The sequence below is a fragment of the Parasteatoda tepidariorum genome, chromosome 8, assembly GCF_982258835.1.
Source record: "Parasteatoda tepidariorum strain Cologne lab strain chromosome 8, Ptep-v5.0, whole genome shotgun sequence".
Classification (NCBI taxonomy): domain Eukaryota; kingdom Metazoa; phylum Arthropoda; class Arachnida; order Araneae; family Theridiidae; genus Parasteatoda; species Parasteatoda tepidariorum.
The window spans coordinates 51229954-51249265 of record NC_141762.1 but is presented as its reverse complement, the minus strand read 5'-3'; the positions used below and the strand labels follow the sequence as shown (position 1 = coordinate 51249265).

Sequence of the window (19312 nt, the reverse complement as noted above, 5' to 3'; positions counted from 1 at the left end):
CACTAATTTCATTCAGAGATTCATAAAACCAACTGGTTTGACATTTTTTTAAAAAAAAAGTAGTCATAAAAAGACTCTAAATAAGTGACCATTAAAATGACTTTTATTTTATCCATCAATGTTTTAATACAAAAAAAGAAGAAAAAAGAAAAAGTGCTGATACATCTTTAAGATGTTTTTGATTACTGCAAGTAGCAATCTTGACAAACTTTAGCAATAGCCATTTCTATGATATTCATCCAACGTATTCATGTAGCAGTTCTAAAATAAAAATTGTAACTGATTATTAAATCCAGAAAAGACCAAAATCCACAAAATTTACAAATCCTCAATTACACACGTTTAATGCGACATTCCTAATATATAGAAAGTAACTTATTTAACTATAAGCTATTATCAGTTTGTACTATTTCAAACTTATATATATATATATATATATATATATATATATATATATATATATATATATATATATATATATATATATATATATATGTTACGCTTTGAAAGCCTAAACATTGTAAGTTCGTAGTGTGGCCGGTGTTTCTTGAAAAAGATACAGGAAAGTGCAGGAATCATAATATAATTTTATTAAAGTAAGGGCCAGAGCCCCAGAATGACAACCTTACATGCTGGTGGATGGGTAGAGAATAGCACATTTGACCTTGGAAAGAGGGTTTTTATATCTTTCTGGACAATATATTTAAATGTTAATGGGTCTCAGTAGCGTGGGACTGATCAATTTCCCAAGCTGCTAAAGCCACATCATCACATTTTTTGAGATAATTAGATCAATATTATTACTTTCTTGTGGGAAAAGTTTTTAAACGTTTGCGCGTTGGATAAATGCTCTATTTAAGGATTATATTTAATATATAATTGTTTTAACATTACATAATATTCCCCCCCTCTGAAGAAAGGTCTGATCAATATGCTAGCCTATTGGTCAGAACTTCCCCTTCACGCGATTTCAAATTAAAATTTGTTCTTTTTGGTATATTGTCCAATATTATACATTTATAAGTAAAGTATTACAACAATAACATTTATATAAAAGTAACTAAATATTTCTGCATAACTTTGAATAACAATAATTAATAACTTTATAATAATTAATAATGATTATGTACATTTTTCCTTTTCCTGTTGAAAAGAATAAAAAATATCAAAACAACTCTAGAATATCTAAAACAAAATATACCATGGCATATCTAATATAAAAATAAATCAAACCAAACTTTCACAACTTGTGAAAAGTTCTTCTCTTGAAATAAACTGGATCCATTGTTCAGACGTATAGTTTGCTAAACTTATTGAATTATTCGTCCATGTAAGAAGAGGAAAAGAATATTTGCAGTCTTTATCATCATTTTTTCATTCTTAAAACAATTATTATTCATGAAGTCATTAAAATTCACTTATCATTTACATAGTTTTTCTTACTTTCTCATTAGTAATTATGTATTTTCACAAATATTGTGTAGAAGTATTCACAACATATGACATACACTTGAAGAAATCAATACAAATAAAATAATACAAATAATATAAGTAATCTAATTTAAAATGTTTACTTTTCCACATGATAATTAAATTCTTCGATAGCATAAAAATTTACATACAAAGTGCATTATAAATCTTTGTAGAAAATGATATGCTTTATTCCAAAATAATAAAAATATAAGCGTTATCCATTGATAACAATTGATAGTCTAAGTTGGGTAAAATATTCCCAACTAGACGGGAAAAAAATAGGGTTTTAAGTTTATTTACTCATGCTTGATCCTTAATTGAGGAGAAAACATAAGTAAAGAAACATTCTATGTGAGGAGTCCCACGGTTCAAAAAACCATTTCTATATATTTCATTTGCAAAATAAAATTTAGGAAATTTACCTAAATTTTCCGAAGTAACTCTCAACCATCATGTAATAAAAAAATTCAGACATAGATGCATTAAAAAAAAAATAACGGGACTCCAAAAGTAGGGGCAGAAAATAAAAATGAAAAACATATGAAAATACGAGCATTGAAAAGCTATTGTGAATTTTTTACATACAATTGAAACTGTTGACTTGGATAAAATTTCCTTAATTTGTTTACATGTACTATTTCTGATTCTTTCTTAGTGAGAAAATTAGGTTTATCAATTTCAAATGACACCTCAGATAATTTCTTTAAAATTTTGTATGGACCAGAATATGGTGAACTTAATTTCCTTGTGTTAGGATAATGGAATTCTTCGTAAATTACTAAATCATTAACTTTAAAATTAGGTTCCAAAAAATGAGTGTCATAACGAATTTTGGTTTTCTTAAAAAACTCTTGGGTATTTTGAGCAGCTATTTTTCTTGCTTCATCAACTGGAGGATAAATATTTTGATTTACAAGAGAATCACAAGGTAATTTTCCATACATTAAATAAGCAGGAGGAAATTGAGTTACAGAATGAGGGGTGTCTATAAAGGCGCATGTTATTACTTTTGTAATGTTTCCTATTTTAACACTTACCTTTTGGAGGTTTCCTTTGATATTTCCTTGAAATTGCGAAATTAAAATCCTAGTAGAGTTCAAATGTTTTTTTGATTGTCCTATAAAATGTTTCGGAATTATAGTGATGTTGGATCCTGTGTCCATTATAGTTAGTAAATTCTTATTGTTCACTCGCGATGTCACACATAAATAGTCATTTGATGGACAGCTGTTGTTATTGCTGGGCTGCGGAGGCTGGGAATCATGCTGAGGTACTCTATAGCGATTAAAAGAATTCACAAACCTTGGCTGCTGCATTCTGTACTGATTTTGGGGAATCCACTGCCTTGGCTGCTCCATTCTGTACCGATGCTGGGGAGTAGGTCTATTCTTCAATTTCTATGCATTCATTTACGTAGAAGGTAAATAAGTCTTTTTTCAGGTATTCAGATATGTTATTTATTTTCCAGTTTTTTTCCAAATGTAGGATTTCACATTTTTTATTGAAATACTTGATCCAGTTGGGAAAAATAATTTTTATCCTCACACGGAGAAATATTAACGCGTGCTGGAGCTTCCACCTGTTTTTCTTCAGAATCAGACATTATTCGTTTAATTTTTCTGTTTCTTAATTCCAAAGTCATCAAAATAAAGTTCTAATCGGTGATTAAAGCGAGAAGAAGACAAAACAAAGAGAGAAATAACAGTCCTCGTTCTTCTTAACCACACCCACGCATTCGAATTTCTAATCCAAGGTTACGAATCAAAGAAGCGAAAGTCGATTATCAAAAGATGTATTCCATTGTTAAATTAAATAGCATTTTCAGTTTTCAATAATAATTTTTCGCGACAGGAAACTATCACTGCCGACTTATCTGTTACGCTTTGAAAGCCTAAACATTGTAAGTTCGTAGTGTGGCCGGTGTTTCTTGAAAAAGATACAGGAAAGTGCAGGAATCATAATATAATTTTATTAAAGTAAGGGCCAGAGCCCCAGAATGACAACCTTACATGCTGGTGGATGGGTAGAGAATAGCACATTTGACCTTGGAAAGAGGGTTTTTATATCTTTCTGGACAATATATTTAAATGTTAATGGGTCTCAGTAGCGTGGGACTGATCAATTTCCCAAGCTGCTAAAGCCACATCATCACATTTTTTGAGATAATTAGATCAATATTATTACTTTCTTGTGGGAAAAGTTTTTAAACGTTTGCGCGTTGGATAAATGCTCTATTTAAGGATTATATTTAATATATAATTGTTTTAACATTACATATATATATATATATATATATATATATATATATATATATATATATATATATATATATATATATATATATATATATATATATATATATATATATAACTAACTAACTTACTGAGAAGCGTATGAAGTCCTTTTTTAAAAAATAAAAACAATTCCGTGCAACTAAATGCGGTAAAAAAATAAATCTTTTTTTAAAACGTTTGGCCTTACAATTATAGCATTCAGTCTCTTCCATTAAAATAACAAAGGGAAACGGAAGGTTGAAAATACTTTCTCTCGATTCGCCTTACAGTCATTATGAGAGTAAAAATTATCGTGATGTGCACCAGGGCGTGCACGCTCTATTATATTTCACTTCTATGAAGTTTACAAAAAGACTTATAACTATCGTTATTTTGAAATTTAAGTTTTTGATAAACATTGGGGCAAGTCTAATATCTTTTGTTGCAACACGCTTTATAACAAGGCAAAACTTTCTGGTTTCGAATGAAATTTAAAAACCTTTCATTTTAATTATAATTATTATAATAGACAAATCATTTTAAAAAGTCTGGTATACTTTTGTTATTTTTACAAATTAAACACGATTCTTAACTTCATTGTGTGCGCGCTTTAAAAATATATCCTACTACTCTCTATTTTACGATTCAATTTCATATTTTATAATCTTGCAACTAAGCTATGAAAATATTTTTAAATCATTTTCAAAATATTATCATTCATTTTCCTTTTTCGCTTTATATCTACCTTTTTATACTTTATTTTGTATTTTTCTTAATTTTTCGTGAATCTTTAATTGGAATCTTAACGAACATTTACTTACTCGGGATTAAAAAAAAATATTTTTCTCATACTAAAGCCTTTATGAGAATTTTTTTTTGTTTTTGCGTTAAATATTTGTCTGTAAGTTGTAGGCTATAGAACTAATTTTCAGCATTCAACTATAGAATTTACAACACTTTGAAGATTATAGTTTGTTCTTTAGACGTACACTGTCTGAACATTGACTGTCACTTCAAAATATTTGAAGAAAATAGTTCTATTTTTTAATAGAATGATTGTAATTATACATTATTCCCGATATATTGTAGAAACTCATAAATTGATATATTCCACTTTAGCCTAAAAAATACCACCCTTTAAATACACATCACTTTATGACAGAAAATCAAAATCCCTTTTAAAAAGACAAAAACTGAAAAAATATTACTATTATTTTATTTAAGCGATCACAGTCAGCTTGCAAAGGGTTAGCACAGGTTACCTAAATAAAAGAAATAAAAAATTAAATATAAACAGGCTGTTGAGGGAATGATATTAAAAAGAAGTTATGCTAAATAGTTTAAAATGCATCAAATATTTGACATTATATTTTGTAGCATGCTATGGAAGAAAAATTGCTTAAAAAATCGTAGTTTGCTAACATCGAGATCTTGAAGTAAATCTTAATGTAGTTAGGGAAAAATAAACTGATATTTTTGAGTACATGGATAAATAAGTTTGCACTTAACGAAAAGATATAATTAAAAGTCCTCCAATAAAAAAAGTAAATATAGTAATAATAAAAAAAGTATATATATATTTTTTATTATTTTATTTGGAGCGGCGATGGCTTAGGGGACAGAGCCCTCGCCTTCCAATGCGGCGAACCTGGCTCGAATCCCAGTCGATACGAATTCCGCATCCGGCTTGCACCGCCCACAGTGCTGACGTGAAATATCCTCAGTGGTAGACGGATCATGGGTTAGAGTCCCCTTGCCGTCAGGCTAACCGCGGGAGATTCTCATGGTCTTCCTCTCCATGTAACGCAAATGCGGGTTAGCTCCATCAAAAAGTCCTCCACGAAGGCAAATTACTCCCAATACTCGATCCAGGAGTTCCCTTGTCCTCTGGATTGGGTTCAAAATTAGAAGGTTATGGAGTTGAATATTGGTAGCCTTAAACTAAAAATCAGTCAGCTGTTGGTTATAAAAAAAAGAAAAAAAACTTTTCAGTTTGTTTTACATCGACAGTAAGAAAAGAGGACCACTCCTTGCCTTTTTATTTTGTGCAGAAGCTTCCAATTGGGGAAATCTGTTAATTCCTAACATTTACATAAGATGTTCATTTGGCATTTTCGCTTTATCATTCTTGATGTTTAAATTTCGTCTTGATGTTAAATTTCGTTTCAGGTCCCCCTAATACAAACTTAAAATTTATAGGTGTTTGTATAATTTTATTTACCTGATTCTACTTTCATTAAATACTGCATAGAAAGTTTCGAAATCATGGATTTTAATACTTAATTATAAAATCTTTGAATAGTCTTGAAACTCATAAGCGTTTGCAAAATTTTTTCTACCTGAATTTACTCCTTTTGAAACCGCTTTCATCGCTTTTAATGAATGTGTTTGGATAATTTTAAATAAAGATTTTAAAATTTTTATTAAGAGCATTACCTATATAATTATTTTATTATGTTCATTGTTTAGAAATAAATACTTAAATGTATCGAGTTTAAGTTTTCAGAAGGTAATCCATAATTATATTTAAATTGCATAAAAAGTTTTCTAATTAGAATTTTACATTTTTATATGTTATTGTTTTAGCTTCGTGGCAACACTACTTAATGTTTTTAAAAACTGTTAAAAAATAGCACGAGTACTTTAGAATTGAACATAAACTTTAAGTTGCTATACTTTTTATATAATTTATACTTTATATATAATTACTTTATATATAATTACTTTATATATAATTACTTTATATATAATTACTTTATATATAATTACTTTATATATAATTACTTTATATATAATTTACATAAAGTAAAACTAAGTTAACTTTATATAAATTATATAAAGGTATATACAATATTACTCCCTACATTTTTCATGGTTTAGATAATTTTTCGACCTTCATACTTTTTACAATACTTAATATGTTTAAAATACTTTTCAGAATATGTTTAAAATATTCTTTTAATGAACCCATACATTTCACTATTATTTTAATCTATTCAAAATTGTGCTAAACCATAGCATCTCGGAAAATTTTATAGTTAGAATATTTAACTATTAACTTTTCATTATTTAACTATTAACTTTTTAACATTTATTCATCAAGTAGAGTACATCAAGTTGATTAAACAGATTATTAACTGATTATTATGTTAGAGGGAAAAAGTAAAAATGTATGCCTTACTGCATAATAATCGAGTGTACTTCTTACACATTCAATTGAAACAGTTTCCTAAAAATAAAAATCTTTTCATCATGATATGCTAAACAATGTTAAATCGTGTACAAAAGCAAAACATATTAACTTCGGATCAAATAGCTTATAATATGTAACAACAAATATGTGTTGAGCATTAACAGCTGCTCTGTAATAGTAGAAACAACCTACACAACCATAATTTAAAACTAAATCAAAAACTTGGCAGATGTGTTGTTTCACATAAAAATAATATTTCACAATTTTATAGGAAAAATTGTCTACAATATATTTAAAAAATACGTTCCAGAAAGGAATGCATACTCTCTTTTAGCTTCTAGGCTTTAGAATTTCCTACTCGGACTTTCCTAGATGTGCTTTTTCCAAGATCAACATGATTTAACTCTTGTTTCAGCTATAACAGTAAGGACAGTGTAATAGGACTCATGGCAGCAGCTTGTCTGTCAAGGGAAGTCCCAAACGTTTGCTATCAGATTTAGGTACAGTGACCCGAATGGCATATCTGTACGTTCAATAATTTCACATTCCAGAAAATCCTTAATATGATGAGATCTATATGTCCACGTGCCCAAAAATCAGAATCAATTTGCAAGACGCATAAACTTTGTTCATTTTTTTCTTTTAATGTGCATACACTGGTGAGAACAAGTAAAGGGTCAATTGTTTTTTTGCAATAAAAAAAATTACCAAAGCAAATAAATTCAAACTTCGTCAGATATCATCATATATTAGACTAATATATGGGAAAACGAAAAGGGGCACAACTTGCACCCTAAAAAGGAAAACTGGTCACTTGTCTACCCCAAAAACTGACCAACACCCTTTCGGTCAGAGAAAAACATGTCTAATAGGATGTACAATCATCTTCAACAGCTACATAACTTTCGCATCTGCGTTTCGTAATGTTTAACAGAGTTTTTATCAATCCTTGCTGCAACATCATTCACTATTGCATCAAGCACCCTCGAACTCATCTATGGTTGTTGGAGATGGTTTTCGAACAGCAATTGAGCGTCCAAGGGTGTCCCATAAGTGTTTGATGTGATTAAGGTCAGGAGACATTACAGGGGACTCTAATAGTTGAGCATTCACCGATTGGAGGTATTCGTCCGCTAACTCAGCCTTCTGTTTATGGGCGTTATAATCCATAAATATGAAATTTGATTCATATGCCCCATGGAAAAGTCTCACATAGGCTGCAAGTATCTCGTCCTTGTACCACTGCATTGTCACAGTAAGCTCACCTGACAAAAAATTAGTCCCCCTAGTGATCAAACACCGACTAATCGGTAGGTTTCGTTAGATGACTCAGTGGCCAAGTGACGTGCTGAACTGCATGCGCACTGAATCAGTGTGATCAAAGGTAAGAAGCCATCAGTGAGATATTTTTGTTTTAAGCAGAAATCTTGTGTAAATATTGGTAAGTGTAAGGATGTGACAGTGAGTGTGGCAAAAAGGAGCAATTGTGTTTAGCCGTGCCCAAGGTCTACGGTAAATGAAGTTGCTGAATTTGCTGGTGTTTCAATGCGGACTTTTTAACGTGTCTACAAGCAGTGGTGTAATACACGTGGTCACGAAAGACGACGTCAGAATTGTGGTCGGAAAAAGATCCTGCATGAAAGGGACCGAAGACGTGTTTCACGATTTGTCAATCAAAATCGTATCCAAAACCGACAGAAATTGCTCCAGTTCACTTCAAATAAAGGCTCATTCCAACCCTTAGTGAGAGAACACTGCGACGGGTGCTGCAATGAACATTTAGAGTCGAACATCTCGTAAGAGGCCATTCTCATTCCTCACACAGGCACATAACGTTGTGCGACTTCAAAGGGCTAGAAATCACCAAACGTGGACAGGCGGAATGTAATATGATCTGAAAAATCATGTTTTTGCTTTTATTCAAATGGCGCACGTCGTCGAATGCACCGACGACCAGATGAAACATTTTATACTGACTGTATGCAAGGTCAGGTTAAAGTCGGAGGTGGGTGTGTCATGTTTTGGGGGTGTTTTTCTTACTATGAAATGGGCCCCCTCACTGAGGTTCCCACTAACATGAGCCAACAGGTTTATTTGAACATTCTGGATGATCAGGTGTTGCCTTTCAGTCAACATCTTCATGAAGAGTTTGCTGTCGATACCCCTATTTTTTAAAATGACAACAGCAAAGTACATCGGACTGGAAGAAAATGTGACTAGTTTTGTGAACACTCAGACATTCAATTATATCTCGAATGGCCTTCAAAATCACCTGACTTGTACCCCATTGAAAATTTGCGGGTCATGTTGGAACAACGGATAAAACGCCGAAATTATGCATCCTCGCAATTTGGTGGATTTGCGCTATCAAATCCTCAGAGAGTGACTCAAACTGGATTCGATATACTCGACGAACTGGACTAGCATTGAGTTTCCTTTACGTCTGGGTAACCGTGAAGGGTTTCGGTAGTTTTCCTCCTTATGTAGCAAAAGTGTTTGTTAGTTCCAAGAAGTATATAAATGCCAATCCTGGTACAAATTCTAGCTCACGAATCGGCATTTATATACACTATCTAGCCATTAATGACCGGACACCCCTTGAACGGCAGGTGGACTCGTCCTGGCGGAATAAATACGGAACCTGTGGTGGGGGAAAGACGCTGAGATTCAGGCGCGTGGCGGCCCTACGCCCTACTGACTTGATACTAGCACCTCACCAGGATCGGAATTTATATGCTACTGTTCCATCAAAAAGTCCTTCACGAAGGCTAGTTTCTTCCAGTGCTTGATCCAGACGTTGTCTTGTCTTCTGTGTTGGGTTCGAAATTGCAAGGATACGGAGTTGAGCATTGATAGTTAACTCATAATAGGATCAGCTGCTCAACGGTGGTAATAAAATATAATATAAAATTAGCTGCTTTGATTAGAATATTAAAATGATTCAAATATAAAATCAATGAAATACAATGATACTTTTGAATCTGTTTCGTTTACTTTTAAAATCTGGTAAGTTCAGTTTACACAATTTAATTATTTTAGAAAATAAAGTAGCTTGGCTGACTCATATTTGCCAAAAAATGCTTCACTAGTTGTTACGACTAGATAGCATAAAAGGAGCATACATAAATTTTTTAAATATAGAGCAAAAAGAGCAAAAAAACTATATTATTATAAATATTTTTCTTAAAACCCGTGAAAATTAGAATCGGATATAAAATCTTTGAAAATGAGGCCTGCTTAAATTTTATATTCTATAACTTTTTCGAGAATATTTAACAAGTGAAATTAAAAATGAAAAAAATAAATAAATAAATAAGTTCATTGCTGCTATCAACTTTTAAATCTTACTTAAGAATCCGAACAATTTTGACTGAGTACTAGATTGTTTTGCATTAAATTCCTTATTTAAGTACACTGTCTCTTAATATTGTTATGGCAAATATTTAGGAAGTGAAAGTTATATCCTTAAGGTGGCAAATTAACCTATGAATGGAAGTGCCATTGTACCCTGGTAGGTCGATAAGCCGCTGCACTTCCAGTGTAATTCACCCGATCGCAATATTTTATATTTTGCAGTGTAAAAAAACAGTTTCACAAAATTTACCAAAAATGCGTCAAAATGGTTGTTGTCGAAATTGATAACCTGATGTACTCAAAATTGAAACAGCATATGATGTGCAGGAATAGAGGTTTGTTAGCTGTCCGCATAAATCGAGAAAAAGATTTCCGGATACTCAGTAGGATGTACCATGGGTGTACACTCCGTCCCAGTGAGAATTAAGAAGCTTTATATAGCAATGGCACCAAATGAGATGCATTCCATTCAGTGAAAAATTTTTAAGTTATAGCGAGAAAAGCAAAACATAAAATTATAATCACCGATCTTTTGAAAGCTGTCGGGATTAGATTTTCCAAATTGCAATCCTTTGTACTGTGAAAATCAGAAATTTGCATGCTATGATGCGTCTATATAAAACTTACTAATTTTCTATTAACTAGGTGTGTAACTCTGGTGTTTAGATCACCCTAGTACGAACTTGTACGTGCTTGTTTGAAGTCATGCCGCCAGTCAACGAGCATCATTCATTTCTCTTTTCACGTTATTTTTAAGACTGTATATATATATATATATATATATATATATATATATATATATATATATATATATATATATATATATATATATATATATATATATATATATATATATATATATATATATATATATATATATATATATATATATATATATATATATATATATATATATATATATATATATATATATATATATATATATATATATATATATATATATATATATATATATATATATATATATATATATATGTTTTAACATTTTGCTTATAATTCTACTTACCCGAAGTTCTTGGCCTAAGTCGCAAAATTCTTTAAAGAAACCAGTCGCATTTGTAGATTGAATTTTATATGTAACAATTGTTCGGGCAACCTGACTGAAGTCCTGAAAATAAATTTGATGAGGTTACGGTTAATAAAATGTTTTCCTGAAAGTGTAACATTTGTGTTCTTTGTATTTACTTAATTAATTTTTCGCATGACAATTATGTTTAAGTGCTAAAGCCATCCAGTTGCACATTTTAAACATAATAAGTTTATTATATATCTGAAATATTATGATTGAAATCTCAGTTTGTTTGTGTTAAATGTCAATCTCTGTTCTTTACATTTTTCTATTAGATTTAGATATTCAGTGTGAATTTTTAATATAAATACAAAGCACGGTGAGTGTATATTGATAACATATTCGTAGTTATATATCAAGGTTATTAAACATATCTAACACATTTTTAGCAATTCATATTTTCAGAGAAATGCTGCCCGTCAGTTTCTCTGTAATTACTGTCCACCATTATAAGTTGTGATATCAGAATGTACTTATAATGTACTTATAAACTATTTAGAACGAAATTAAAACTTGTTTTGATATCAGTTCCAGAAATGTAGTTGAAATTTAAGTTGGAAAAATGTTGAAATTTTCATTGGAAATAAGTTTTTCTCATGGCATTCAGAAACAATTGTTAGTTGGACTGTCACTATGAGCAGAGCAACAACTGAAAATGGAATGCAATAGTCAGAAGGCTGTTAGAATTGTCCAGTTATTGACGAAAACTTCCATTTGACGATACATTTCGTTTACATAGGAAAAACATGAATTCTTATTATCTTCAGGTATAGAACTTTTGTTGAAAGTTGACAACTTTAGATTTGAAATTTACATTTTGTCAAGCATAGAAGAGCAGTTGCAATTTTAATTCATGATAGAGTCATGAATAAGAAAGTTAAAAAATGGGTCGGAATTTCACTTGACTATATATTTTAATTCCAGATAATATGTCGAAAAAGTTCTGTTTTTCCCGATAAGAAAACGATTAAAACTTGTAATATCATCCAACACACAGTTTCAGTTAACATTTTCAAGTCATAATTCTATGGTGGTCGAATGTGTGGTTGATGGTTAATTCATATCGACAATAATATAGTGATAAATTCCGCGCTTAGCACTCAAAACATCAAAGGGAACATTCAAAGTCCCCCAGAGCAGAGTACTCTAGCTAATCTTAAAATGTTCGGAATTTTGACAGACGATTAACTCAATTTTGTGATAAAATAACAATAAATTTCGTTTTTATCTATAAGAAAATGATCGAAATTTTTATTCGCACTCAACACGGAGTTATAAAGTTCTAATTCTAAAGTTGTCATTGTTTTGATTTTCAATAAATGCCTATAAACGATAATATCGTGATATTTTTTGTATGCAGCATTCAAAAAACAAGGGAAACTTGAATAGTCATCCAAACAAGAGCTCCAGATCTATTTTAAGTATTCCAGACATATTTAAAATGATCGTAATCTTGATTGACGATAAACTCAATTTTGTGATAAACTGACGATAAATGCTGCATGCATTCATCCTGAAGCAATTTGAATTTGCATTGTTTTCTCTCAAGTTAGGACTCAAAGAGCACTCAAGTTAGCTGGAGAGTTTTCGAAATTTGATTGCAAGATTTTACTGTTACAGACACAAATGCAAGTAACTGAAAACGTTGTGAAAATGCACTGTCTCATTCAGGAACCGTGATTATCGCATCTAATGGCTGGTTACCATAAATGCGACGAAAATACCCTAAATGTATATCTCTGCTTAGGTTATAGATATTAATTCAATTCCAACAAGAAAAATTTGTTCAGAACTGAAATTGTAATACTTCATCTAGTTTAAGTGAATATATCCAATAAAATATCAAGTTTGATCTAAATGGGACAAACTCAGTCCACATTAAAGCACACTGATCTTATGGTCCAAAAATATATGCAAATGGACTTGAAGATGGATGCTGTATCCTCCTTTAATGCTCTAGAGACAGACACGTCGAGCTTGTCAAGAAAACGCAAGTTTAACACAAAATTTTGCTAATTTGGATAAGTTAAAGTACTGGCTCAAACTTGCACCAGCAGGCAGTTCATAATAGGGAGGGAGATTTGTGGCTTACGATGAAGTTTACGGCTTTGAGCTGCTATGCATAATGTAGCAAACATTATGATGAGCCCTATACTTATTTCCATCTCAAATTTGTAACTTCTGTAATGATTGATTAATACTGTAACTTCTGTACTCTGCATACATTTCATGGATATTTTGAACCTTTTTAAACAAAATTAAAAATTATATTTATATTGATTTCATGTCATTTAATACTTATGAACAGAACAGCATAAAAAATGAGAGAATTTGGTCATTTATAGGGTAAATTGATGATTAAACGAACGGAATTATATTGCTTGTGAGTCTTTTATTTGAATTGCTTTAAGCCTAAATTTAAATGAATGAAATAATTAAGGAACTTACTTTTTCTGTGAATGCAGGGACATAGCAGCTGAGTAATTCTTTTCGGAATTCAACATCTATAAAAAAGTTTTTAAAATTTAAAATGTTTTTTTTATTCGACAAATATTTCCCATAAGAGAGTATATAAATTACTTTGTAAACACATTACACATGATGATCGTTTAAAATTTTACGTAATTTCGCAACTTTCGAAAAATTGTATCAAAAATTATAAAAGTATAGTCTATTCAGTGGCATGCAGGAGGTGTGTGGGAGTTCTAGGCAAAATCCTCAATTTGATGCCCCAAGAAAAAGAGTTGTAACAATATAATAAAGGATAGGGCAAAAAAAATAATAATAATTTTAATTAATTAAAAGTAATAATAGGTTAATCAAAATCTTTTCAAGTAACATGCACTTGGTTGTCACCTTTAGCAATCATCTTTATAACTGTGGTGAATTGACCTCTTACTGCACAGTATGATGCTACAATTGTACTGTATTCTTGACTTAAACTCATAATGACGAACAAATTTCCAAGAACTGGAAATAATTTCAGATCGGGATAAGACCCTTTTTCTAAATCACGAATATCAGACCCTGAACTTGCGCAAAAGTAAAAACATAAAGCAATCTAAGATACAACAAGATCTGCACTTGGAAACCAATTTAAACAGATAAAAAAAATTTAATTATTTTACGTCGAATCAGGGGAAAAAATCACAACACACTTTAAGAAAATGTCAAATTAAAGTAAGAAGAAAAAATTACTTTGCTAAGAATTTACTCTTTGAATTTGACAACAAAATAAATACTGATTTTTATTCAAACTTATATGATGCTTTTCTCAACCAATATTTATTTAATTTTACACAATTTATATCAATTTAAAAAAAATTAAAATCGTTGTGGTGTTAATAGCGTTTTTACTTTTGAGAGGGAAATATTACGAGATTTAATTTTCTAGGTATTTTTAAGTTTCTGATTAAAATTCAGAATCTTTTTCAGAATGCTGTGTAATTTCATATTTTTTTAGACAACATTCAATGCAACACATTTAACTATGATTGGGGATAATTCTCAAGTGTTGACAATTTCATCAAAGGAATAATAGTTTTTTTTTTGGTTGAACGTAATGTAAAGTATAAGCAAATAATGTACCTGCTTCACATATGGCCCAAATCCAACATGGTTTAAGATGTTCTTGCGTTAACCCAAACGCAAAACAAGGAAAAATTATTAATATTCCCATGACAGAAAACATTTTGCAGGAGTTTTATTCTTTGATTTCTGTATCAGTGAGATAAGGTATCCGTTGAAATGACAGCCCTATTAAATAGTAAACGCAATTATGTATTTCGTGCGTTGCAATCATACTGCTTGAAATTAAGATGAAGGTAATATTTCTTTTGTTCAATTATCTTAACACATAATAAGGTTAACTGAAATAGCGTAAATAAATGGTCCCCATTTTTCTATCATGGAAAAAAAGACTTGTGTCCTTTTTTTCATTTGCACAGCTTTTTTTAATTGTTGCAATGTAATACAATGTAAAGAATTGATTCATGCAGCACTATTAATTTGTTTTCGATGTTTAGTAAACAATTTATTTCGATAACGTGATATATTTTTAAATAGAATTTTCCTTATTTATCTCTCTTTCTTCCTTTTGTTAGTCTTAGATCGGATATTTTTCCCCAAACTTATCACGCTAAAATTATAGATAATAGGCTCATGAACTAAACTGAAAAAAAAAACTCTTCATCTTTATTAATTTATTTTAGGTTGTTTTACAGTGGAATCTAAATAATTGAAGCAGTTGGTACCGGATGCACATACACCGAATGATCAAAACATTCAGATTATTGAAGTAACATCGTTTTTTAATGCACTCTGATTCTAGAACACTTTAAAAATTAAGTAGAACACTTTAAAAAGTAAGTCTAGAACACTTTAAAAATTAAGTTAAGTATCACTAAATATTAATCTCCGCTCCTTATTCGTTTTCCTCCCAAACACCATGAACGCTGTTTAAATTTTCATTCTGAAATTATGGTAAAATAACTGGTAGCTGTCTGTCCATCCGATTAACCATAAAGTTTACGGTAAAGAAAATTTTTTCTTCATGGTTTTGAAACCGTTTACAAAAAGTTTGGTTATAAAACCATGAATGACAAAACTATACGTTTCCTTGACCATTTACAACTAGCATTTTTCAAAAACTTAAAGCATGTGATTACATATGCATAAATAAAATTAGTAATCTTCCAATATAAGGCATTAATATATAAATTGCTGATGTTCGATTAAGATTAACAAAAAATAATGAAGCCCATTCACAGAATTTTCAATTATGAATTTGTTTTAACTATATTTTAATAAGCTATGCCTGTCATTTTTAATTTCTATTTGTGTTACATATATTGGGATGTTCGGAGAGTAGCAATGAGCAGTGAATAAATGAAATTCAGAAAGTAACAGTGAATAAATGAAATAAATTTCTTACAGCGAATAAATATGTTATTGAATTATATATTGTTCATTCTGGTCCAATACTCTTTGTCATCATGCTGGCAGTAGCACAATTCCTAGCTCATAAAATTTTTGTTCTTTACAGGCAAAAAACTGATCCTTATGACTTTTGACCTATTTTTTTGATCTATTAATTGGACACATTTGAAGTAAGTGTATTACCTTTTCTGAGGGGATATTTGTTGGTTATGAAAAGGAACAATGTTTTCTTTTTGTTATTGTTAGTGTGTAAAATTTTTTTTAGCATTACTTAAATTGCAAAAAAATGAGCCTTCCTCTTGATAAATTTTACGGATGTCATTTTGATTTTATTCCCTGGAGATTTTCAAAATTGATTGTCTTTTTTTATTGGAAAGTAAGTTAAATAACTTAAGTGATTTTCAAGTTTATCATGTTCAACATGACAACAGATATCCCCCCCTCGCTACTTTCTCTTTTCCAATCATTCATAAATATTTAGAAAAGTAAAAGCTGATAGAATATTCTTTTTAGAAAACATTTTTCGATATGATGCTGTTTTAATTGATTTTTCAATGTTCTTAAACAGTTACGGCACAAGTTTAGATTATTGTTCACTCGAATAGCAAATATGATTTCAGAAAAAAAAACTAAGGATTCCTTTATTAGCTATTCCTAAATAAAGCTAAACAAAAGCTAACTGTGCAAAATAATGAAAAGTTATGTTCTAAGTTGCACAAATAGTTATACTGTTTTCCTTTTTTCTATGTAAACAAATAATGGGGAATTTTTTTTAATAAATGAATAGTTTATTCATTTACTCAGCCTTCCTACTTTAAAAATCATTTTGAAACAAGGCATTCAGGACGGTTTTTGTCCTTTTCCTGTGCATAAAAACCATTAATGCAAAAACGCAATTGGATAATAAAATCAATAGGTATTAAAATAATTTTTCCTGATTGAGTTTTAAATTTTAAAAAATTATAGCTTTATACTGATATTTTTAAGTTGGGTTTGAAACTGATTGAGAAGCATATCTCAACAATACTTGAAATAATAAATGGCAAATACAGAGGAATATAACTAGAGCTCCTTCAGTATTGATATCCTTTGTAGAATTATATGGCTAATTTTTCTAAAAAATATCATGCATGTGACATAACTTGAATGAAAAGGGGAAGACAAAAAAAAAAGTCTATAGATTAAAAGATTTTTTATTGAAGTATTTGATTTTTTAACATTTTGTTGACGTTTGTACTTCAGTACTGACAACTGATTAATCCGTAATGATGTAACGTGTTTTATTGTGGATAAAAATGTTTTAATAAGCTGAATTAGCATTTTTAGTTTAGACTCTGATGTTGCTTCGTTGATCGTTGCGTAATTTAATATTTACCGTAATGTACAGCAATGTTTACTGGGATGTAAGACAATGTTGCTTCAGCATTTCTCAAACAATGTTTAATTAGATGGGTAAAATACTTATATCTCAAACTTCAGAAGTTCAAAATTTTATTTACTTATCAGAATGAGAAGAAATTTGTTGAAAATATAACTGTACCTAAGTACATTTACAAATTTGCTAAAAGCTAGTTCCGTAGTAGGTATTTTTTTTAATAGAATTATTTTCTTGCTAAAATGCTTACTAAATTGAGGAAAAAGTGGTAGTCAGTGGGATCTAGGTCTGGTGTGTACAAAGGATGATGAAGTTCAAATTCTTATTGTTTTGCTTTAGTTACGTGTGAAGTGTGCGGTCTAACGTTGTGATGCAATAAGATAAATGTCAATCTGCGGACAAATATAGGCTATTTATCTTTATCTATTCTATATCATTTTGTCTAGTTTGCTGTAGTTTATTTCCAGAGTATTCGATAAACCAGGTTTAATATTATTATAGTTTATCGCAAATGCACTACACCACTACATACACACCAGCAGCTTTTTTTTAAAATCATATTTTGCTCAGTGTTATGTTTTGGAGATTCTTCCTTGTCAAAACAAACACTAGGGTCATACTCTATTAATGTTTTCGCTCCGTTTGCGATACCGTAGTTTACGAAAAAATAACTCATCCTTCTAAATGATACGAATTTCTGACGCACTCATTTTTTATTAAATTTATTTAAAAAAAAATTTCTCGGTGTTTTTTAGAGCTTACCGTGATTTCTTCAGATAGGTGGTTAATGTAACTTTCTAAAAAAAAGAAGAAAAACAGCAACGTATATAGCCAATGTCAAGTAATAGTAAAAGCTGGTATATCCCTACTACAAATAAGGATAGTATTTGAATAAAATTATGCTTAAGTAAATTAATTCTCAGAAAAACTTTTCATGAACAAAATTAGCATAGAATAGGTTTTTGTGGTCAACATAACCTGGCATTGTGGTCTGGCATTGTCCTGCTGAAAAACCAGCCCAGGGAGCTGCGAAAGGAACGGTAGCAAAACAGGTCTTAGAATGACGTCGACGTACCGCTGTGCAGTAAGTGTACCTCTAATGACGACCAAAGGGGTTCGGCTGTCAATGGAAATGGCATCCCCAGACCATAATGCCTTGTTGAGGGCCGGTGTGGCGTGCAATAGTGAAGGCAGGATCCCCCCATTGCCCTGTGCGTCTCCAAACACGTCTTCAATGATCGTCAGAACACAGTTGGATGCGGGATTCGCTAAAGACTATACGTCCCCTGTCGGTGTCTCTGTTCATCATTCCTCATGCATCATTGTAGCCTGATCGAGCCATGCACCACTGTAATCTGGCTCGGCAGTGTGCAGGCGTGAGTGGCAGGTGGCGTAACGGTCGCCGCGAGCGTAGATTTCGCTCTCTCAACCGTCTGTGAATGGTCATGGTGGACACTGGTGTTTGGGTTGAACGTCTGATGGTGGATAGAGATGAAGAAGGCGCTGTGACAGCTGCTCGGACAATCACTCTGTACTCACGCTCTGTTGTAGCCCTAGGTCAACCGCTACCATCCTGACGCTGAACTCTGCCATTTTCCACCCATCCTCGCCAGCAT

The 19312-nt window shown here is 31.0% G+C and overlaps 1 protein-coding gene across 1 annotated transcript; it reads right to left on the bottom strand.

The window, feature by feature from the left end:
• Positions 1 to 87: 87 nt before the first annotated feature.
• On the bottom strand, positions 88 to 15160 carry LOC107438668 (uncharacterized). The gene is made up of 6 exons (XM_043049735.3): positions 14972 to 15160; positions 13832 to 13887; positions 11321 to 11422; positions 6928 to 6975; positions 4955 to 5008; positions 88 to 261 (listed from the first exon to the last, which is right to left on the bottom strand). Exons 1-6 carry the CDS (start codon positions 15072 to 15074, stop codon positions 211 to 213), a joined length of 414 nt encoding a protein of 137 aa, XP_042905669.1. The 5' UTR covers positions 15075 to 15160; the 3' UTR covers positions 88 to 210.
• Positions 15161 to 19312: the final 4152 nt, after the last annotated feature.

Coding starts and splice junctions, on each gene's coding strand:
- LOC107438668 (XM_043049735.3), bottom strand. CDS start 15,074: ATGTTTTCTGTCATGGGAATATTAATAATTTTTCCTTGTTTTGCGTTT. Junction 11,423..13,831: donor TCCCTGCATTCACAGAAAAA/GTAAGTTCCTTA, acceptor ATTTATTTTCAG/GACTTCAGTCAGGTTGCCCG. Junction 5,009..6,927: donor GTACACTCGATTATTATGCA/GTAAGGCATACA, acceptor TCTTTTATTTAG/GTAACCTGTGCTAACCCTTT.